Here is a 24,767-nt window from a genome sequence, read left to right as displayed (position 1 = left end):
CAGGTATCAATGACTTAAAGTAGGAGATATGGTACAGTCAACCAGAGACGGGTATCGATGACTTAAAGTGGGAGATATGGTACAGTCAAAAAGTGACGGGTAGCGATGACTTGAAGTGGGAGATATGGTGCAGTCAACCAGTGACGGGTATTGATGACTTGAAATGGGCAATATGGTACAGTCAACTAGTGATGGGTATTGATGACCTGAAGTGGGAGATATGGTACAGTCAACCAGTGACTGATAATGATGACTTGAAGTGTGAGATATGGTACAGTCAACCAGTGACAGGTATCGATGACTAGAAGTGGGAGATATGCTGCAGTCAACCAGTGACAGGTATCTATGACTTGAAATGGGCGATATGTTACAGTCGACTAGTGATGGGTATCGATGACCTGAAGTGGGAGATATGGTACAGTCAACCAGTGACTGATAACGATGACTTGAAGTGGGAGATATGGTACTGTCAACCAGTGACAGGTATCAATGACTTAAAGTAGGAGATATGGTACAGTCAACCAGAGACGGGTATCGATGACTTAAAGTGGGAGATATGGTACAGTCAAAAAGTGACGGGTAGCGATGACTTGAAGTGGGAGATATGGTACAGTCAAACAGTTACGGGTATTGATGACTTAAAGTCTGAGATATGGTACAGTCAACCAGTGATGGGTATCGGTGACTTAAAGTGGGATATATGGTACAGTCAACCAGTGACGGGTATCGATGACCTGAAGTGGGAGATATGGTACTGTCAAAAAGTGACGGGTAGCGATGACTTGAAGTGGGAGATATGGTACAATCAACCAGTGACGGGTAATGATGACCTGAAGTGGGAGATATGGTAAAGTCAACTAGTGATGGGTATCGATGACCTGAAGTGGGAGTATATGGTACAGTCAACCAGTGACTGGTATTGATGACTTGAAGTGGGCGATGTGGTACAGTCAACTAGTGATGGGTATCGATGACCTGAAGAGGGAGATATGGTACAGTCAACCAGTGACGGGTATCGATGACTTAAAGTGGGAGATATGGTACAGTCAACCAGTGACGGGTATCGATGAATTGAAGTGGGAGATATGGTACAGTCAACTAGTGATGGGTATCGATGACCTGAAGTGGGAGATATGGTACAATCAACCAGTGACTGATATCGATGACTTGAAGTGGGAGATATGGTACAGTCAACCAGAGACGGGTATTGATGACTTAAAGTGGGAGATATGGTGTAGTCAACCAGTGATGGGTATCGATGACTTGAATTGGGAGATATGGTACAGTCAACTAGTGCTGGGTATCGATGACCAGAAGTGGGAGATATGGTACAATCAACCAGTGACTGATATCGATGACTTGAAGTGGGAGATATGGTACAGTCAACCAGAGACGGGTATTGATGACTTGAAATGGGCGATATGGTACAGTCAACTAGTGATGGGTATTGATGACCTGAAGTGGGAGATATGGTACAGTCAACCAGTGACTGATAACGATGACTTGAAGTGGGAGATATGGTTCAGTCAACCAGTGACGTGTATCGATGACTTAAAGAGGGAGGTATGGTACAGTCAACCAATGACGGGTATCGATGACTTGAAGTGGGAGATATGGTACAGTCAACCAGTGAAGGGTATCGATGACTTGAAGTGGGAGATATGGTGCAGTCAACCAGTGATGGGTATCGATGACTTGAAGTGGGCGATATGGTACAGTCAACTAGTGATGGGCGTCGATGAGCAGAAGTGGGAGATATGGTACAATCAAGCAGTGACTTATATCGATGACTTGAAGTGTGAGATATGGTACAGTCAACCAGTGACAGGTATCGATGACTTAAAGTGGGAGATATGGTACAGTCAACCAGTGACGGGTATCGATGACCTGAAGTGGGAGATATGGTACAGTCAACCAGTAATGGGTATCGATGACTTGAAGTGGGAGATATGGTACAGTCAACCAGTGATGGGTATCGATGACCTGAAGTGGGAGTTACGGTACAGTCAACCAGTGATGGGTATCGATGACTTGAAGTGGGAGATATGGTGCAGTCAACCAGTGACGGGTATTGATGACTTGAAATGGGCAATATGGTACAGTCAACTAGTGATGGGTATTGATGACCTGAAGTGGGAGATATGGTACAGTCAACCAGTGACTGATAATGATGACTTGAAGTGTGAGATATGGTACAGTCAACCAGTGACAGGTATCGATGACTAGAAGTGGGAGATATGCTGCAGTCAACCAGTGACAGGTATCTATGACTTGAAATGGGCGATATGTTACAGTCGACTAGTGATGGGTATCGATGACCTGAAGTGGGAGATATGGTACAGTCAACCAGTGACTGATAACGATGACTTGAAGTGGGAGATATGGTACAGCCAACCAGTGACAGGTATCAATGACTTAAAGTAGGAGATATGGTACAGTCAACCAGAGACGGGTATCGATGACTTAAAGTGGGAGATATGGTACAGTCAAAAAGTGACGGGTAGCGATGACTTGAAGTGGGAGATATGGTACAGTCAAACAGTTATGGGTATTGATGACTTAAAGTCTGAGATATGGTACAGTCAACCAGTGATGGGTATCAGTGACTTAAAGTGGGATATATGGTACAGTCAACCAGTGACGGGTATCGATGACCTGAAGTGGGAGATATGGTACTGTCAACCAGTGACGGGTATCGATGACTTAAAGTGGGAGATATGGTACAGTCAACCAGTGACGGGTATCGATGAATTGAAGTGGGAGATATGGTACAGTCAACTAGTGATGGGTATCGATGACCTGAAGTGGGAGATATGGTACAATCAACCAGTGACTGATATCGATGACTTGAAGTGGGAGATATGGTACAGTCAACCAGAGATGGGTATTGATGACTTAAAGTGGGAGATATGGTGTAGTCAACCAGTGATGGGTATCGATGACTTGAAGTGGGAGATATGGTACAGTCAACTAGTGCTGGGTATCGATGACCAGAAGTGGGAGATATGGTACAATCAACCAGTGACTGATATCGATGACTTGAAGTGGGAGATATGGTACAGTCAACCAGAGACGGGTATTGATGACTTGAAATGGGCGATATGGTACAGTCAACTAGTGATGGGTATTGATGACCTGAAGTGGGAGATATGGTACAGTCAACCAGTGACTGATAACGATGACTTGAAGTGGGAGATATGGTTCAGTCAACCAGTGAAGGGTATCGATGACTTGAAGTTGGAGATATGGTGCAGTCAACCAGTGATGGGTATCGATGACTTAAAGTGGGCGATATGGTACTGTCAACCAGTGACTAGAAGTGGGAGATATGCTGCAGTCAACCAGTGACAGGTATCAATGACTTGAAATGGGCGATATGGTACAGTCGACTAGTGATGGGTATCGATGACCTGAAGTGGGAGATATGGTACAGTCAACCAGTGACTGATAATGATGACTTGAAGTGTGAGATGTGGTACAGTCAACCAGTGACAGGTATCGATGACTAGAAGTGGGAGATATGCTGCAGTCAACCAGTGACAGGTATATATGACTTGAAATGGGCGATATGGTACAGTCGACTAGTGATGGGTATCGATGACCTGAAGTGGGAGATATGGTACAGTCAACCAGTGACTGATAACGATGACTTGAAGTGGGAGATATGGTACTGTCAACCAGTGACAGGTATCAATGACTTAAAGTAGGAGATATGGTACAGTCAACCAGAGACGGGTATCGATGACTTAAAGTGGGAGATATGGTACAGTCAAAAAGTGACGGGTAGCGATGACTTGAAGTGGGAGATATGGTGCAGTCAACCAGTGACGGGTATTGATGACTTGAAATGGGCAATATGGTACAGTCAACTAGTGATGGGTATTGATGACCTGAAGTGGGAGATATGGTACAGTCAACCAGTGACTGATAATGATGACTTGAAGTGTGAGATATGGTACAGTCAACCAGTGACAGGTATCGATGACTAGAAGTGGGAGATATGCTGCAGTCAACCAGTGACAGGTATCTATGACTTGAAATGGGCGATATGTTACAGTCGACTAGTGATGGGTATCGATGACCTGAAGTGGGAGATATGGTACAGTCAACCAGTGACTGATAACGATGACTTGAAGTGGGAGATATGGTACTGTCAACCAGTGACAGGTATCAATGACTTAAAGTAGGAGATATGGTACAGTCAAACAGTTACGGGTATTGATGACTTAAAGTCTGAGATATGGTACAGTCAACCAGTGATGGGTATCGGTGACTAAAAGTGGGATATATGGTACAGTCAACCAGTGACGGGTATCGATGACCTGAAGTGGGAGATATGGTACTGTCAAAAAGTGACGGGTAGCGATGACTTGAAGTGGGAGATATGGTACAATCAACCAGTGACGGGTAATGATGACCTGAAGTGGGAGATATGGTAAAGTCAACTAGTGATGGGTATCGATGACCTGAAGTGGGAGTATATGGTACAGTCAACCAGTGACTGGTATTGATGACTTGAAGTGGGCGATGTGGTACAGTCAACTAGTGATGGGTATCGATGACCTGAAGAGGGAGATATGGTACAGTCAACCAGTGACGGGTATCGATGACTTAAAGTGGGAGATATGGTACAGTCAACCAGTGACGGGTATCGATGAATTGAAGTGGGAGATATGGTACAGTCAACTAGTGATGGGTATCGATGACCTGAAGTGGGAGATATGGTACAATCAACCAGTGACTGATATCGATGACTTGAAGTGGGAGATATGGTACAGTCAACCAGAGACGGGTATTGATGACTTAAAGTGGGAGATATGGTGTAGTCAACCAGTGATGGGTATCGATGACTTGAAGTGGGAGATATGGTACAGTCAACTAGTGCTGGGTATCGATGACCAGAAGTGGGAGATATGGTACAATCAACCAGTGACTGATATCGATGACTTGAAGTGGGAGATATGGTACAGTCAACCAGAGACGGGTATTGATGACTTGAAATGGGCGATATGGTACAGTCAACTAGTGATGGGTATTGATGACCTGAAGTGGGAGATATGGTACAGTCAACCAGTGACTGATAACGATGACTTGAAGTGGGAGATATGGTTCAGTCAACCAGTGAAGGGTATCGATGACTTGAAGTTGGAGATATGGTGCAGTCAACCAGTGATGGGTATCGATGACTTAAAGTGGGCGATATGGTACTGTCAACCAGTGACAGGTATCAATGACTAGAAGTGGGAGATATGCTGCAGTCAACCAGTGACAGGTATCAATGACTTGAAATGGGCGATATGGTACAGTCGACTAGTGATGGGTATCGATGACCTGAAGTGGGAGATATGGTACAGTCAACCAGTGACTGATAATGATGACTTGAAGTGTGAGATATGGTACAGTCAACCAGTGACAGGTATTGATGACTAGAAGTGGGAGATATGCTGCAGTCAACCAGTGACATGTATCTATGACTTGAAATGGGCGATATGGTACAGTCGACTAGTGATGGGTATCGATGACCTGAAGTGGGAGATATGGTACAGTCAACCAGTGACTGATAACGATGACTTGAAGTGGGAGATATGGTACTGTCAACCAGTGACAGGTATGAATGACTTAAAGTAGGAGATATGGTACAGTCAACCAGAGACGGGTATCGATGACTAAAAGTGGGAGATATGGTACAGTCAAAAAGTGACGGGTAGCGATGACTTGAAGTGGGAGATATGGTACAGTCAAACAGTTACGGGTATTGATGACTTAAAGTCTGAGATATGGTACAGTCAACCAGTGATGGGTATCGGTGACTTAAAGTGGGATATATGGTACAGTCAACCAGTGACGGGTATCGATGACCTGAAGTGGGAGATATGGTACTGTCAACCAGTGACGGGTATCGATGACTTAAAGTGGGAGATATGGTACAGTCAACCAGTGACGGGTATCGATGAATTGAAGTGGGAGATATGGTACAGTCAACTAGTGATGGGTATCGATGACCTGAAGTGGGAGATATGGTACAATCAACCAGTGACTGATATCGATGACTTGAAGTGGGAGATATGGTACAGTCAACCAGAGACGGGTATTGATGACTTAAAGTGGGAGATATGGTACAGTCAACTAGTGATGGGTATTGATGACCTGAAGTGGGAGATATGGTACAGTCAACCAGTGACTGATAACGATGACTTGAAGTGGGAGATATGGTTCAGTCAACCAGTGAAGGGTATCGATGACTTGAAGTTGGAGATATGGTGCAGTCAACCAGTGATGGGTATCGATGACTTAAAGTGGGCGATATGGTACTGTCAACCAGTGACAGGTATCAATGACTAGAAGTGGGAGATATGCTGCAGTCAACCAGTGACAGGTATCAATGACTTGAAATGGGCGATATGGTACAGTCGACTAGTGATGGGTATCGATGACCTGAAGTGGGAGATATGGTACAGTCAACCAGTGACTGATAATGATGACTTAAAGTGGGAGATATGGTACTGTCAACCAGTGACAGGTATCAATGACTTAAAGTAGGAGATATGGTACAGTCAACCAGTGAGGGGTATCAATGACTTAAAGTGGGAGATATGGTACAGTCAACCAGTGACGGGTATCGATGACCTGAAGTGGGAGATATGGTACAGTCAACCAGTGACGGGTATCGATGACTTGAAGTGGGAGATATGGTACAGTCAACCAGTGATGGGTATCAATGACCTGAAGTGGGAGTTACGGTACAGTCAACCAGTGATGGGTATCGATGACTTGAAATGGGAGATATGGTGCAGTCAACCAGTGACGGGTATTGATGACTTGAAATGGGCGATATGGTACAGTCAACTAGTGATGGGTATTGATGACCTGAAGTGGGAGATATGGTACAGTCAACCAGTGACTGATAACGATGACTTGAAGTGGGAGATATGGTACAGTCAACCAGTGAAGGGTATTGATGACTTGAAGTGGGAGATATGGTGCAGTCAACCAGTGATGGGTATCAATGACTTGAAGTGGGCGATATGGTACAGTCAACTAGTGATGGGCATCGATGACCAAAAGTGGGAGATATGGTACAATCAACCAGTGACTTATATCGATGACTTGAAGTGTGAGATATGGTACAGTCAACCAGTGACAGGTATCGATGACCTGAAGTGGGAGATATGGTACAGTCACCCAGTGACTGATAACGATGACTTGAAGTGGGAGATATGGTACTGTCAACCAGTGACGGGTAATGATGACCTGAAGTGGGAGATATGGTAAAGTCAACTAGTGATGGGTATCGATGACCTGAAGTGGGAGATATGGTACAGTCAACCAGTGACTGATAACGATGACTTGAAGTGGGAGATATTGTACAGTCAACCAGTGACGGGTATCGATGAATTGAAGTGGGAGATATGGTACAGTCAACCAGTGACGTGTATCGATGACTTAAAGTGGGAGATATGGTACAGTCAACCAGTGACGGGTATCGATGACCTGAAGTGGGAGATATGGTACAGTCAACCAGTAAAGGGTATCGATGACTTGAAGTGGAAGATATGGTGCAGTCAACCAGTGATGGGTATCGATGACTTAAAGTGGGAGATATTGAGCAGTCAACCAGTGACGGGTAACGATGACCTGAAGTGGGAGATATGGTACAGTCAACCAGTGACTGGTATCAATGACTTGAAGTGGGAGATATGGTACAGTCAACCAGTGACGTGTATCGATGACTTAAAGTGGGAGATATGGTACAGTCAACCAGTGACGGGTATCGATGACCTGAAGTGGGAGATATGGTACAGTCAACCAGTAATGGGTATCGATGACTTGAAGTGGGAGATATGGTACAGTCAACCAGTGATGGGTATCGATGACCTGAAGTGGGAGTTACGGTACAGTCAACCAGTGATGGGTATCGATGACTTGAAGTGGGAGATATGGTGCAGTCAACCAGTGACGGGTATTGATGACTTGAAATGGGCGATATGGTACAGTCAACTAGTGATGGGTATTGATGACCTGAAGTGGGAGATATTGTACAGTCAACCAGTGACTGATAACGATGACTTGAAGTGGGAGATATGGTACAGTCAACCAGTGAAGGGTATCGATGACTTGAAGTGGGAGATATGGTACAGTCAACCAGTGACTGATAACGATGACTTGAAGTGGGAGATATGGTACAGTCAACCAGTGACTGGTATTGATGACTTGAAGTGGGCGATGTGGTACAGTCAACTAGTGACGGGTATCGATGACCTGAAGTGGGAGATATGGTACAGTCAACCAGTGACGTGTATCGATGACTTAAAGTGGGAGATATGGTACAGTCAACCAGTGACAGGTATCGATGACTTGAAATGGGCGATATGGTACAGTCAACCAGTGACTGATATTGATGACTTGATGTGGGAGATATTGTACAGTCAACCAGTGACGGGTATCGATGAATTGAAGTGGAAGATATGGTGCAGTCAACCAGTGATGGGTATTGATGACTTAAAGTGGGAGATATTGAGCAGTCAAACAGTGACGGGAAACGATGACCTGAAGTGGGAGATATGGTACAGTCAACCAGTGACTGGTATCAATGACTTGAAGTGGGAGATACGGTACAGTCAACCAGTGACGTGTATCGATGACTTAAAGTGGGAGATATGGTACAGTCAACCAGTGACGGGTATCGATGACCTGAAGTGGGAGATATGGTACAGTCAACCAGTAATGGGTATCGATGACTTGAAGTGCGAGATATGGTACAGTCAACCAGTGATGGGTATCGATGACCTGAAGTGGGAGTTATGGTACAGTCAACCAGTGATGGGTATCGATGACTTGAAGTGGGAGATATGGTGCCGTCAACCAGTGACGGGTATTGATGACTTGAAATGGGCGATATAGTACAGTCAACTAGTGATGGGTATTGATGACCTGAAGTGGAAGATATTGTACAGTCAACCAGTGACTGATAACGATGACTTGAAGTGCGAGATATGGTACAGTCAACCAGTGAAGGGTACCGATGAATTGAAGTGGGAGATATGGTGCAGTCAACCAGTGATGGGTATCGATGAATTAAAGTGGGAGATATAGTGCAGTCAACCAGTGATGGGTATCGATGACTTGAAGTGGGAGATATGGTACAGTCAAAAAGTGACGGGTATTGATGACTTAAAGTCTGAGATATGGTACAGTCAACCAGTGATGGGTATCGGTGACTTAAAGTGGGAGATATGGTACAGTCAACCAGTGATGGGTATCGATGACTTAAAGTGGGAGATATGGTACAGTCAACCAGTGACGGGTATCGATGAATTGAAGTGGGAGATATGGTGCAGTCAACCAGTGATGGGTATCGATGACTTGAAGTGGGAGATATGGCACAGTCAACTAGTGATGGGTATCGATGACCTGAAGTGGGACATGTGGTACAATCAACCAGTGACTGATATCGATGACTTGAAGTGGGAGATATGGTACAGTCAACCAGAGACAGGTATTGATGACTTGAAATGGGCGATATGGTACAGTCAACTAGTGATGGGTATTGATGACTTGAAGTGGGAGATATGGTACAGTCAACCAGTGAAGGGTATCGATGACTTGAAGTGGGATATATGGTGCAGTCAACCAGTGATGGGTATCGATGACTTGAAGTGGGCGATATGGTACTGTCAACTAGAGATGGGCATCGATGACCAGAAGTGGGAGATATGGTACAATCAACCAGTGACTTATATTGATGACTTGAAGTGTGAGATATGGTACAGTCAACCAGTGACAGGTATCGATGACTAGAAGTGGGAGATATCGTGCAGTCAACCAGTGACAGGTATCGATGTCTTGAAATGGGCGATATCGTGCAGTCGACTAGTGATGGGTATCGATGACCTGAAGTGGGAGATATGGTACAGTCAACCAGTAAAGGATATCGATGACTTGAAGTGGAAGATATGGTGCAGTCAACCAGTGATGGGTATCGATGACTTAAAGTGGGAGATATGGTACAGTCAAAAAGTGACGGGTAGCGATGACTTGAAGTGGGAGATATGGTGCAGTCAACCAGTGACGTTTATCGATGACTTGAAGTGGGTAATATGGTAAAATCAACTAGTGATGGGTATCGATGACCTGAAGTGGGAGATATGGTACAGTCAACCAGTGACTGGTATCGATGAATTGAAGTGGAAGATATGGTGCAGTCAACCAGTGATGGGTATCGATGACTTAAAGTGGGAGATATAGAGCAGTCAACCAGTGACGGGTAACGATGACCTTAAATGGGAGATATGGTACAGTCAACCAGTGACTGGTATCAATGACTTGAAGTGGGAGATATGGTACAGTCAACCAGTGACAGGTATCGATGACCTGAAGTGGGAGTTACAGTACAGTCAACCAGTAATGGGTATCGATGACTTGAAGTGGGAGATATGGTGTAGTCAACCAGTGACGGGTATTGATGACTTGAAATGGGCGATATGGTACAGTCAACTAGTGATGGGTATTGATGATCTGAAGTGGGAGATATGGTACAGTCAACCAGTGACTGATAACGATGACTTGAAGTGGGAGATATGGTACAGTCAACCAGTGAAGGGTATCGATATCTTGAAGTGGGAGATATGGTGCAGTCAACCAGTGATGGGTATCGATGACTTGAAGTGGGCGATATAGTACAGTCAACTAGTGATGTGCATCGATGACCAGAAGTGGGAGATATGGTACAATCAACCAGTGATTTATATCGATGACTTGAAGTGGGAGATATGGTACAGTCAACCAGTGACAGGTATCGATGACTAGAAGTGGGAGATATCGTGCAGTCAACCAGTGACAGGTATCGATGACTTGAAATGGGCGATATGATACAGTCGACTAGTGATGGGTATCGATGACCTGAAGTGGGAGATATGGTACAGTCAACCAGTGACTGATAACGATGACTTGAAGTGGGAGATATGGTACAGTCAACCAGTGACGGGTATCGATGACCTGAAGTGGGAGATATGGTACAGTCAACCAGTGATGGGTATCGATGACTTGAAGTGGGAGATATGGTGTAGTCAACCAGTGACGGGTATTGATGACTTGAAATGGGCAATATGGTACAGTCAACTAGTAATGGGTATTGATGATCTGAGGTGGGAGATATGGTACAGTCAACCAGTGACTGATAACGATGACTTGAAGTGGGAGATAAGGTACAGTCAACCAGTGAAGGGTATCGATGACTTGAAGTGGGAGATATGGTGCAGTCAACCAGTGATGGGTATCGATGACTTGAAGTGGGCGATATAGTACAGTCAACTAGTGATGGGCATCGATGACCAGAAGTGGGAGATATTTTACAATCAACCAGTGATTTATATCGATGACTTGAAGTGGAAGATATGGTACAGTCAACCAGTGACAGGTATCGATGACTAGAAGTGGGAGATATCATGCAGTCAACCAGTGACAGGTATCGATGACTTGAAATGGGCGATATGGTACAGTCGACTAGTGATGGATATCGATGACCTGAAGTGGGAGATATGGTACAGTCAACCAGTGACTGATAACGATGACTTGAAGTGGGAGATATGGTACAGTCAACCAGTGACGGGTATCGATGACCTGAAGTGGGAGATATGGTACAGTCAACCAGTAACTGATAACGATGACTTGATGTGGGAGATATGGTACAGTCAACAGTGACGGGTATCAATGACTTGAAGTGGGAGATATGGTGCAGTCAACCAGTGATGGGTATCGATGACTTGGAGTGGGAGATATAGTGCAGTCAACCAGTGACGGGTAATGATGACCTGAAGTGGGAGATATGGTACAGTCAACCGGTGACTGCTATCAATGACTTGAAGTGGGAGATATGGTACAGTCAACCAGTGATGGGTATCAATGACTTGAAGTGGGAAATATGGTACAGTCAACTAGTGACGAGTATTGATGACTTAAAGCAGGAGATATGGTACAGTCAACCAGTAACGGGTATCGATGACTTGAAGTGGGAGATATGGTACAGTCAACCAGTGACGGGTATCGATGACTTGAAGTGATAGATATGGTACAGTCAACCAGTGATGGGCATCGATGACTTGAAGTGATAGATATGGTACAGTCAACTAGTGATGGGTATCGATGACCTGAAGTGGGAGATATGGTACAGTCAACCAGTGACTGATAACGATGACTTGAAGAGGGAGATATGGTACAGTCAACCAGTGACTGGTATCGATGACTTGAAGTGGGCGATATGGTACAGTCAACTAGTGATGGGTATCGATGACCTGAAGTGGGAGATATGGTAAGTCAACCAGTGACTGATATTGATGACTTGAAGTGGGAGATGTGGTACAGTCAACCAGTGAAGGGTATCAATGACTTGTTGTGGGAGATATGGTACAGTCAACCAGTGACGGGAAACGATGACCTGAAGTGGGAGATATGGTACAGTCAGCCAGTGACTGGTATCAATGACTTGAAGTGGGAGATATGGTACAGTCAACCAGTGACGTGTATCGATGACTTAAAGTGGGAGATATGGTACAGTCAACCAGTGACGGGTATCGATGACCTGAAGTGGGAGATATGGTATAGTCAACCAGTAATGGGTATCGATGACTTGAAGTGGGAGATATGGTACAGTCAACCAGTGATGGGTATCGATGACCTGAAGTGGGAGTTACGGTACAGTCAACCAGTTATGGGTATCGATGACTTGAAGTGGGAGATATGGTGCAGTCAACCAGTGACGGGTATTGATGACTTGAAATGGGCGATATGGTACAGTCAACTAGTGATGGGTATTGATGACCTGAAGTGGGAGATATTGTACAGTCAACCAGTGACTGATAACGATGACTTGAAGTGGGAGATATGGTACAGTCAACCAGTGAAGGGTATCGATGAATTGAAGTGGGAGATATGGTGCAGTCAACCAGTGATGGGTATCGATGAATTAAAGTGGGAGATATAGTGTAGTCAACCAGTGATGGGTATCAATGACTTGAAGTGGGAGATATGGTACAATCAAAAAGTGACGGGTATTGATGACTTAAAGTCTGAGATATGGTACAGTCAACCAGTGATGGGTATCGGTGACTTAAAGTGGGAGATATGGTACAGTCAACCAGTGACGGGTATCGATGACCTGAAGTGGGAGATATGGTACAGTCAACCAGTGACGGGTATCGATGACTTAAAGTGGGAGATATGGTACAGTCAACCAGTGACGGGTATCGATGAATTGAAGTGGGAGATATGGTGCAGTCAACCAGTGATGGGTATCGATGAATTAAATTGGGAGATATAGTGCAGTCAACCAGTGATGGGTATCGATGACTTGAAGTGGGAGATATGGCACAGTCAACTAGTGATGGGTATCGATGACCTGAAGTGGGACATGTGGTACAATCAACCAGTGACTGATATCGATGACTTGAAGTGGGAGATATGGTACAGTCAACCAGAGACAGGTATTGATGACTTGAAATGGGCGATATGGTACAGTCAACTAGTGATGGGTATTGAAGACCTGAAGTGGGAGATATGGTACAGTCAACCAGTGACTGATAACGATGACTTGAAGTGGGAGATATGGTACAGTCAACCAGTGAAGGGTATCGATGACTTGAAGTGGGATATATGGTGCAGTCAACCAGTGATGGGTATCGATGACTTGAAGTGGGCGATATGGTACTGTCAACTAGAGATGGGCATCGATGACCAGAAGTGGGAGATATGGTACAATCAACCAGTGACTTATATTGATGACTTGAAGTGTGAGATATGGTACAGTCAACCAGTGACAGGTATCGATGACTAGAAGTGGGAGATATCGTGCAGTCAACCGGTGACTGCTATCAATGACTTGAAGTGGGAGATATGGTACAGTCAACCAGTGATGGGTATCAATGACTTGAAGTGGGAAATATGGTACAGTCAACTAGTGACGGGTATTGATGACTTAAAGCAGGAGATATGGTACAGTCAACCAGTAACGGGTATCGATGACTTGAAGTGGGAGATATGGTACAGTCAACCAGTGACGGGTATCGATGACTTGAAGTGATAGATATGGTACAGTCAACCAGTGATGGGCATCGATGACTTGAAGAGGGAGATATGGTGCAGTCAACCAGTGATGGGTATCGATGACTTGAAGTGGGAGATATGGTACAGTCAACCAGTGACTGGTATCGATGACTTGAAGTGGGCGATATGGTACAGTCAACTAGTGATGGGTATCGATGACCTGAAGTGGGAGATATGGTAAGTCAACCAGTGACTGATATTGATGACTTGAAGTGGGAGATGTGGTACAGTCAACCAATGAAGGGTATCAATGACTTGAAGTGGGCGATATGGTACAGTTAACTAGTGGTGGGTATCGATGACCTGAAGTGGGAGATATGGTACAGTCAACCAGTGACTGATGTCGATGACTTGAAGTGGGAGATATGGTACAGTCAACCGGTGATGGGTATCGATGACTTAAATTAGGAGATATGGTGCAGTCAACCAGTGACGGGTATCAATGACTTGCTGTGGGAGATATGGTACAGTCAACCAGTGACGGGTATCGATGACTTGAAGTGGGAGATATGGTACAGTCAACCAGTGACGGGTATCGATGACTTGAAGTGATAGATATGGTACAGTCAACCAGTGATGGGCATCGATGACTTGAAGAGGGAGATATGGTGCAGTCAACCAGTGATGGGTATCGATGACTTGAAGTGGGAGATATGGTACAGTCAACCAGTGATAGGCATTGATGACTTAAAGTGGGAGATATAGAGCAGACAACCAGTGATGGATAACAAATGACCTGAAGTGGAAGATATGGTACAGTCAAATAGTAATTTGTATCAATGACTTGAAGTGGGACATATGGTACAGTCAACCAGTGATGGGTATCGATGACTTGAAGTGGTAGATATGGTACAGTCAACTAGTGATGGGTATTGATGACTTCATGTTGGAGATATAGAGCAGTCAAACAGTGACGGGTAATGATGACCTGAAGTGGGAGATATGGTACAGTCAACCAGTGATGGGTATCGATGACTTAAATTGGGAGTTATGGTACAGTCAACCAGTGATGGGTATCAATGACTTGAAGTGGGAGATATGGTACAGTCAACCAGTGACGGGTATCGATGACTTGAAGTGGGAGATATGGTACAGTCAACCAGTGACGGGTATCGATGACTTGAAGTTGGAGATATGGTACAGTCAACCAGTGATGGGTATCAATGACTTAATGTGGGAGATATGGTACAGTCAACTAGTGACGGGTATCGATGACTTAAAGTGGGAGATACGGTACAGTCAACCAGTGACGGGTTTTGATGACATGAAGTGGGAGATATGATACAGTCAACCAGTGACTTGTATCGATGACTTGAAGTGGGAGATATGGTACAGTCAACTAGTGACGGGTATCGATGACTTGAAGTGGGAGATATGATGCAGTCAACCAGTGACGTGTATCAATGACTTAAAGTGGGAGATATGGTGCAGTTAACCAGTGTTGGGAGTCGTTGACATGAAACAAGTGATATATTGCATTACAGCCAGTGATTATTATTTCAGAATGACATGTTAGTGAGTACAGACGACGTTATCAGAAGGTAGTGTAATTTATATATGAATACGATGGCAGTGTGACATAATTAACGACTGAGAGACTGGGAGTGGTAACAATATATCACATTATTATACCTTATCACCATGATAGCCAATCATATTACCGTAGAAGAGGTCTACCTACCTCTTGCCGTAATTGTATGTCAACGGGTTAGTGTGGATGAGTACGGTGATAGTTTGGGCGGTTACGGGATAGTTTGAATGTGTACATGGATAGTTTGAATGGATACAGGGATAGTTTGTATGGGTACGTGGATAGTTTGTATGGGTACGGGAATAGTTTGGATGGTATGGAGATAGTTTGAATGGATACGTAGATATTTTTGATGGGTACGGGGATAGTTTGGATGGGTATATGAATAGTTTGAATGGATACGGGGATAGTTTGGATGGGTACGTGGATAGTTTGGATGGGTACGGGAATAGTTTGGATGGGTACGGGGATAGTTTGGATGGGTACGTGAATAGTTTGGATGGGTACTGAGATAGTTTGTGTGGTTACAGGGATAGGTTGGATGGGTAGCTGGATAGTTTGGATGGGTACGTGGATATTTTGAATGGGTACGGGATAGTTTGGATGACTACGGGAATAGTTTGGATGGGTACGTGGATAGTTTGGATGGGTACGGGAATAGTTTGGATGGGTACGTGGATAGTTTGGATGGGTACGGGGATAGTTTGCATGGGTACGGAGAAAGTTTGGGTGGTTACGGGGATAGGTTGGATGGGTAGGTGGATAGTTTGGATGGGTATGTGGATATTTTGAATGGGTACGGGAATAGTTTGGATAGGTACGGAGATAGTTTGGGTGGTTACGAGGATAGGTTGGATGGGTAGGTGGATAGTTTGGATGGGTACGTGGATATTTTGAATGGGTACGGGGATAGTTTGGATGGGTACGGGAATAGTTTGGATGAGTATGGGGATAGTTTGGATGGGTACGGAAATAGTTTGGATGGGTACGGGAATAGTTTGGGAGGGTACGGGGATAGCTTGGATTGTCACGGGAATAGTTTGGATGGGTACGGGAATTGTTTGGATGGGTACGGGAATAGTTTGGATGGGTACGGGAATAGTTTGGATGAGTACGTTGATAGTTTGGATGGGTACAGGGATAGTTTGGATGGGCACGGGAATAGCTGGGATGGGTACGGGGATAGTTTTGATGGGTACGGGGATAGTTTGGATGGGTACGGGAATAGTTTGGGAGGGTACGGGGATAGTTTGGATTGTCACGGGAATAGTTTGGATGGGTACGGGGATAGTTTGGATGGGTACGGGAATAGTTTGGATGGGTACGGGAATAGTTTGGGAGGGTACGGGGATAGTTTGGATTGTCACCTGAATAGTTTGGATGGGTACGGGGATAGTTTGGATGGGTACGGGAATAGTTTGGATGGGTACGGGAATAGTTTGAATGAGTACGGGAATAGTTTGGGAGGGTACGGGGATAGTTTGGATTGTCACGGGAATAGTTTGGATGGGTACGGGGATAGTTTGGATGGGTACGGGAATAGTTTGGATGGGTACGGGAATAGCTGGGATGGGTACGGGAATAGTTTGGATGGGCACGGGAATAGTTTGGGATGGGTACGGGGATAGTTTTGATGGGTACAGGGATAGTTTGGATGGGTACAGGAATAGTTTGGGAGAGTACGGGGATAGTTTGGATGGTCACGGGAATAGTTTGGATGGGTACGGGGATAGTTTGGATGGGTACGGGGATAGTTTGGATGGGTACGGGAATAGTTTGGATGGGTACGGGAATAGTTTGGTAGGGTACGGGGATAGTTTGGATGGGTACATGGATAGTTTGGATGGGTACGGGAATAGTTTGGATGGGTACGGGAATAGTTTGGTAGGGTACGGGGATAGTTTGGATGGGTACGGGGATAGTTTGGATGGGTACGGGAATAGTTTGGATGGGTACGGGAATAGTTTGGTAGGGTACGGGGATAGTTTGGATGGGTACATGGATAGTTTGGATGGGCACGGGAATAGTTGGGATGGGTACGGGGATTATTTGTATTTAAATACAATGGATATTTTATTGTAAAATCATTATAAAATGGTACCCATCTTGTTGACGCACATACCCGAATGTATTATTTGTTGTCTATGCAAATCTTCCTACAGTACCCATGTTTTTCAACACGCTTTGTTTAGGATACCAGTATACATTGTTTCCTATGTTCTGACAAATTCATCCAATAACACAACGTTTAAAATTATACAACATAGATGCAGCCAATGCTCTCAGTACCGTACAATTGTCGGCATTGCTGTTATCATACAACATTATAATTGTCAATTGGGGTGATGTGACGGGACAGACGGCACTATGGTGTCAATATGTGGCGGTATGACCTTGACAGCACTACACGGTCAAAATGTGACAAGGTATGTCACTAACGCTAACACAACGCGTTACCATTTGTCCATTTTGAACACAATATGCATTGTTATGTCCACGTCTTTACTTTGTTGTAGTCTCAGTTGAACCATGGTTGAACAAATAGAGGCGTGAGAGCATACCATAATATAAATCCAGAATAGCTCGCAATTCTAACAACGACACGAGATGCGATAAATAAATAAATAAACCCGAATCTTTGAAACAGGTGTTACAAATTTTACCCAGGGACATTAAAGAGGGAGGGTCGTCATTTGCGCACGCGCGGAAATTGAGTCCCAAGCGACGATAACAACACACGCTAGAAGCGCAAAGGCTCGTGGATAAACGCTTGTTTGTAAACAATGATACGCTATGGCTACCTGACGCATATGCAGGTGACGACTCCCCCGCTTTAAATTGTTGTTGTTGATCATACAAGAATATTCCGGATGGTACCACCTGGATGGGGTGGGGTGCTCCGAAGCTGGTTGAAAACTGGGCCCGAAAAGATCGACGTTGGGGCGGTGTTTTTCTTCCACATTCATATCATCTAATAATTATCCTCAGTGTTATGTCATTATTCGTCTTATGTTTATCAGTGTGATGTCTGAATAAAGGGTCTATCACTTCCAATAATTACCATCAAAGTCATACCGGACGTAATCACTTCAGTTTGTTTGTTAGTCCCTGTGCTTGGTTTGCTGTTGTATTTAACGAAGCAACCAAACTGGCGGACTTATCAAACAATACTGTGTAAACATCAGATATGTTTTCGGTACGTCATTCGTCTTATATCTACTGTAACTATGGGCCATGTATTATTGTTGGACGGAGCTATATCTTCTATGGGAGTCACTGGCATACTTCACTGCAGTATAAATATCTACGGAAACTATGGGTATATGGAATCTAATGGTTGGTTTAATTCCTAGGACAGCAAGTTTTGTGGATATTATTGGTTCGCATTTATGAGTTCCTCAAATACAACATAAACACGTCAGTTGTCTCTTGTCCACAGTCCCGCCCTCTCCGAATTGTTTAAAAGTACTAATACAGAAAAAAACAGCTAGGGTCGATGAACATAATAGAAATATATAAAATGATAGGATGTAATCGTAGTAGTCTCTGGTAGTTATTCAAAATAACCAGTTTTTCCAGCAGCAACCCTTTATCAATGTAATGTCTGAATAAATAGTCTAACAGTTTCAATAACTACCAAGGACTACGATTACCGACTACCATTCACCCTGCATTGTGAAGCCTTGCATTTAGATGGTCACGTGATAACACAACATGTTTGAATTACATGTATTGATAATAATTGCCGTAATCTGAGTAAATACTAAACCGCTTCTTTTCTTCATGATTGGCGAATCTTTGCGCACCCCTGGTCAAGGTAAATGGATCATGTGACCCCAAATAATTAGTATTTGTGTATTATTTACAAAATGTGACCCATTAATGACCTATTGCGAGGACGTTAAAGAAAAACAACAATTGTCTTTTTGTCTATTGTGTGTTTGCTTGAAATGACTTGGTGAATGCAATCCTGTGTTCTTGCAACGCTAGACACTTGCCTAGCTATTGTTTGGAGACAACAATCGGACGCACCTCACTGTAAGTTGTCAAAACAAGACGTTCTCTGTACTGACAGTTGATTTACCTCAACTTCAGTCGACTAGTAGTCGTTGTGACTATAATATTTGTTGTCGAGTGTCACTGGATGTTATGACGTCATAATATCTGTTTATTCCATTACCATGGTAAATACACATCTTTGTGGATTAGAATGTTAATTATGACATGGATGTTGAAAATAAGGACTATGTTTAGGCACAGTGTGCTATACGCGGACTGACACTGCAAAGGTAGGCACAGTGTGCTATCACTGATGAATTTACTATTATTGCTTTAGCTATCTAGATTCGTCATTACTTTCACCCACGCCAAGGGGGATATAGAAATATAATCGGTCATTACGCTTATATACAGGCAACATTGTAACTTATTATGGCGATATCACCCTAGTTATCAACGACCTTGCCTCCACTGTGACGCCAGTGTGATTACGCACTTTATAATGACACATTACATAAACTATGGTGTATGAGGCTATTATTTTTTCCTACCGCCTCCCAAAATCAGCATACTCTAATAATATCCGAGATCATTAAGAGTAATAGAAATAAACGTACTTGTACTGATCGTCAACTTGCAAACAGTGTCTCTGCGATATTTAACTAGTTATAAATGTTACTCTAATGTCGCCTAGCGACGATGCTAGTATTATATAATTGGATATCATATGCATCTCGAAAAATACAATAATCTCTGTTTACTTGGCTAGTTTAAAGGCAGTGCACGAAGAATGTATCCAGTGATGCGACCTACGTCATTTTCATCCAACCAATCAAATATACAGTAATATGTTTATCCAACCAATCAAATATACTGTAATAAAAACATACGATTGAGAGCGGGCGTTAGTGGCAGACCAGGACAATGACTCGTGACAATAGGACATGTACCTACCACTATAAAAGAGTGATACTAGATGAGAGTGAATTGTATTTACCCTAAATCGCAAATGAGCAGTGCGCATACTAACCGCATATTATACGTGTTACAGAGGAATCCATGGTCACGTGGTCCACTCTTGTTATCACACATAATGTGTTACTGTAAAAGGATTAATTATTCACTGGGTTTTAATTTTGCTTATTTCGCTGACTGAAAATGCGCTAAATTAAAATCCAGTGAATATATAAAATCAGCATGGTGCAAATTATCTAAATGATAAAACCGTGAATTTTAAAACCCACTGAATATGCCTGAAATGGTAAATCAGTGAAATTTAAACCCAGTGAAAACTAGACATTATAAAGTACATTGTTGGATGTACTGTCAGTGTGACGTCATCGCGTATTTGTTTGATTTTGCAATCTGTTGCGTTATTTGACTCGCAGTACGATAACAATATCGTATCAAACTACAGCGAATGAACACCTTCGTCCACTGGTTACATTTGCAGCCAGACATTTTCTCTTCTCCAAATTTGAACATATTTCAACTTATTTAAATTTACATGATTCTGTAATGACAGAACCAACATAACATATGGCGACGTGTGTGGTCTGTAAAATTGCACATATTGTACAAGGTGGTTTATCTATGATTGTCCCTGTCGGTCACGACGAAAAAGAACACTCTATCCTGAACGTAACATGGAATAGAAATATGAAAAAACGTGTTTTTTTAATGACACGACATTATCGACAAATAGCTACGCTAAATATTCTTATTACATTGGATGTTGTTTTGCAGTAGGCGATACACATGTAAACTAATTAATAGTACATTGACAATTGTGCTACCAGTGTTCATACAGTGTAACACATCGCAATGAGCGATGCTTCGTTGCCTTTATTGTATGTAGCTGTTAATATATAAGGTGTATGGCGTCGGTAAGTGTTTCTGCTAGGGTGAACTTTGCGTGCTATTCACACATACACGTTGAGAGTCAAATAGTCTAGAGCATCAACGTTACCGTGAAGTTGGTATGACAGATCCAAAGACTAGTAGACCGATGGTAATGCTCAGAGGAGAAGAAGACGAACAAATTAACGTCAGACCATGTTAGGCAAAAAATGCAGATTGTCTAGTACGGGCTTCAACCATGACCTATTATTGGTTTGACCACAGTCCTTCTTTGTGGTTTGACCGCAGTCCATCTATGTGGTTTGACCACAGTCCCTCTATGTGGTTTGACCACAGTCCCTCTATGTGATTTGACCACAGTCCCTCTATGTGGTTTGACCACAGTCCCTTTATGTGGTTTGACGTTAATGGAGTGATGTTTGCCCGTCCTCCTCTCCACATATATACGTGTGTATACTTGATCGAGTCAAGTTTATTTGTTATTTATTTCCGTGCATTGTGTTGTCAACTCTGATTCATGGGTGTAATATCTAAAACACGATATCGTCATATCAACGACACTCTTACTACTAGTATCTGGAGTCGTACAATTCTAACTTGTTCACAATGCTTACCTTGACGCAGGAAACGTGACAGACATTTTGCCTGATTACAACAACATTACGACAGCTGACATTATGAAGCCAGAGGAGGTAATTATGAATCTGTCAATTTTACTTGTTGTTAGTTTTATTTGGAAAAAATGGAAGTAGATACTTGCGAACGTCACGTGGTTGGGTATAGCAGTAATGTGCGTACGAATCGTTGGATAAAGCAGTAATATGCAGTGTGCGATATATATCGAATCAATACTATACTACCCAATCTCATATATCATATTCTAATATTTGTAATCTGTTTTATAGGCAAGGAGAAAGTTCCGAAAAGCTGTGAGAGTGGTTTTGGTAAATAATGCCATGAACAAGTAAGTAATATTATTACGTCATATTCACAATAACTGTGTTGAAATGTCACTACAGACGCCATCGTTGATTTTATATAAACCATTCCTGTTACATCGCTGTAACATATTTCTTGGTCGGTTGGTTTGTTACTAGAAATTGCTCATGAAGACTTATTCGTGGGTCTTAAAAATAATGTAAGCAGTATGTTGAGATTTCTGAACAAAGAATACAAGCCTTCAACCTCCAAGTCAGCTAGCTAAATAACTTACTGAACCAATGAACGCATATTTGTACACGTCATTTTTACTGCAGAAACGTTGGCAGCTGGCTATTTGTTTATGCTGGATTTCGAATATGTTCCAATCACCGTCCAGATTTATAATATGCTCCAATCACCGTCCAGATTTATAATATGCTCCAATCACCGTCCAGATTTCGAATATGCTCCAATCACCGTCCAGATTTATAATATGCTCAAATCACCATCCAGATTTATGTTCCAATCACCGTCCACATTTATAATATGCTCCAATCACCGTCCAGATTTCGAATATGCTCCAATCACCGTCCAGATTTATAATATGTTCCAATCACCGTCCAGATTTAAATATATACGCCAATCACCGTCCAGATTTATAATATGTTCCAATCACTGTCCAGGTTCATAATATGTTCCAATCACCGTCCAGATTTCGAATATGCTCCAATCACCGTCCAATTTTCGAATATGCTCCAATCACTGTCCAGATTTATAATATGTTCCAATCACCGTCCAGATTTAAATATATGCGCCAATCACCGTCCAGATTTATAATATGTTCCAATCACCGTCCAGGTTTATAATATGTTCCAATCACCGTCCAGATTTCGAATATGCTCCAATCACCGTCCAGATTTCGAATATGCTCCAATCACCGTCCAGATTTATAATATGTTTCAATCACCGTCCAGATTAAAATATATGCGCCAATCACCGTCCACATTTATAATATGTTCCAATCACAGTTCAGATTTATAATATGCTCCAATCACCGTCCAGATTTATAATATGCCCCAATCACCGTCCAGATTTCGAATATGCTCCAATCACCATCCAGATATATAATATGTTCCAATCGCCGTCCAGATTTCGAATATGCACCAATCACCATCCAGATATATAATATGCTCCAATCACCGTCCAGATATCGAATATGCTCCAATCACCGTCCAGATTTATAATATGTTCTAATCACCGTCCAGATTTAAATATATGCGCCAATCACCGTCCAGATTTATAATATGTTCCAATCACCGTCCAGGTTCATAATATGTTCCAATCACCGTCCAGATTTCGAATATGCTCCAATCACCGTCCAAATTTCGAATATGCTCCAATCACTGTCCAGATTTATAATATGTTCCAATCACCGTCCAGATTTAAATATATGCGCCAATCACGGTCCAGATTTATGATATGTTCCAATCACCGTCCAGATTTATAATATGCTCCAATCACCATCCAGATTTATAATATGCTCCAATCACCGTCCAGATTTCGAATATGCGCCAATCACCGTCCAGATTTCTAATATGCTCCAATCACCGTCCAGGTTTATAATATGTTCCAATCACCGTCCAGATTTCGAATATGCTCCAATCACCGTCCAGATTTATAATATGCTCCAATCACCGTCCAGATTTATAATATGCTCCAATCACCGTCCAGATTTTGAATATGCGCCAATCACCGTCTAGATTTCTAATATGCTCCAATCACCGTCCAGGTTTATAATATGTACCAATCACCGTCCAGATTTATAGTATGCTCCAATCACCGTCCAGGTTTATAATAAGTAACAATCACCGTCCAGATTTATAATATGTTCCAATCACCGTCCAGATTTCGAATATGCTCCAATCACCGTCCAGATTTATAATATGCTCCAATCACCGTCCAGATTTATAATATGCTCCAATCACCGTCCAGGTTTATAATATGTTCCAATCACCGTCCAGGTTTATAATATGCTCCAATCACCGTCCAGATTTCTAATATGCTCCATTCACCTTCCAGATTAATAATATGTTCCAATCACCGTCCAGATTAATAATATGTTCCAATCACCTTCCAGATTTCGAATATGCTCCAATCACCGTCCAGATTTATAATATGCTCCAATAACCGTCCAGATTTATAATATGCTCCAATCACCGTCCAGGTTTATAATATGTTCCAATCACGTCCAGGTTTATATTATGCTCCAATCACCGTCCAGATTTCTAATATGCTCCATTCACCTTCCAGATTAATAATATGTTCCAATCACCGTCCAGATTAATAATACGTTCCAATC

The 24,767-nt window shown here is 42.9% G+C and overlaps 1 protein-coding gene across 1 annotated transcript in view; it reads left to right on the top strand.

Annotated features, from left to right (window-relative positions):
* Positions 1 to 19,831: 19,831 nt before the first annotated feature.
* The window catches only part of LOC102803607 (cyclic nucleotide-binding domain-containing protein 2-like), a 108,738-nt gene continuing 103,802 nt past the window's right edge, over positions 19,832 to 24,767 (top strand). Inside the window, exons 1-3 of the mRNA XM_085499482.1 lie at positions 19,832 to 19,917; positions 22,112 to 22,179; positions 22,393 to 22,451. Of these exons, the coding sequence (XP_085355608.1) occupies positions 22,165 to 22,179; positions 22,393 to 22,451 (74 nt within the window). The 5' untranslated portion in view covers positions 19,832 to 19,917; positions 22,112 to 22,164. The remainder of the gene's footprint in view (positions 19,918 to 22,111; positions 22,180 to 22,392; positions 22,452 to 24,767) is intronic.

Source organism: Saccoglossus kowalevskii, chromosome 5 (genome assembly GCF_978046115.1).
Source record: "Saccoglossus kowalevskii chromosome 5, keSacKowa6.1, whole genome shotgun sequence".
Classification (NCBI taxonomy): Eukaryota; Metazoa; Hemichordata; class Enteropneusta; family Harrimaniidae; genus Saccoglossus; species Saccoglossus kowalevskii.
Note: the sequence above shows the minus strand (reverse complement) of the source record. Positions and strands in the feature narration are given on the sequence as shown.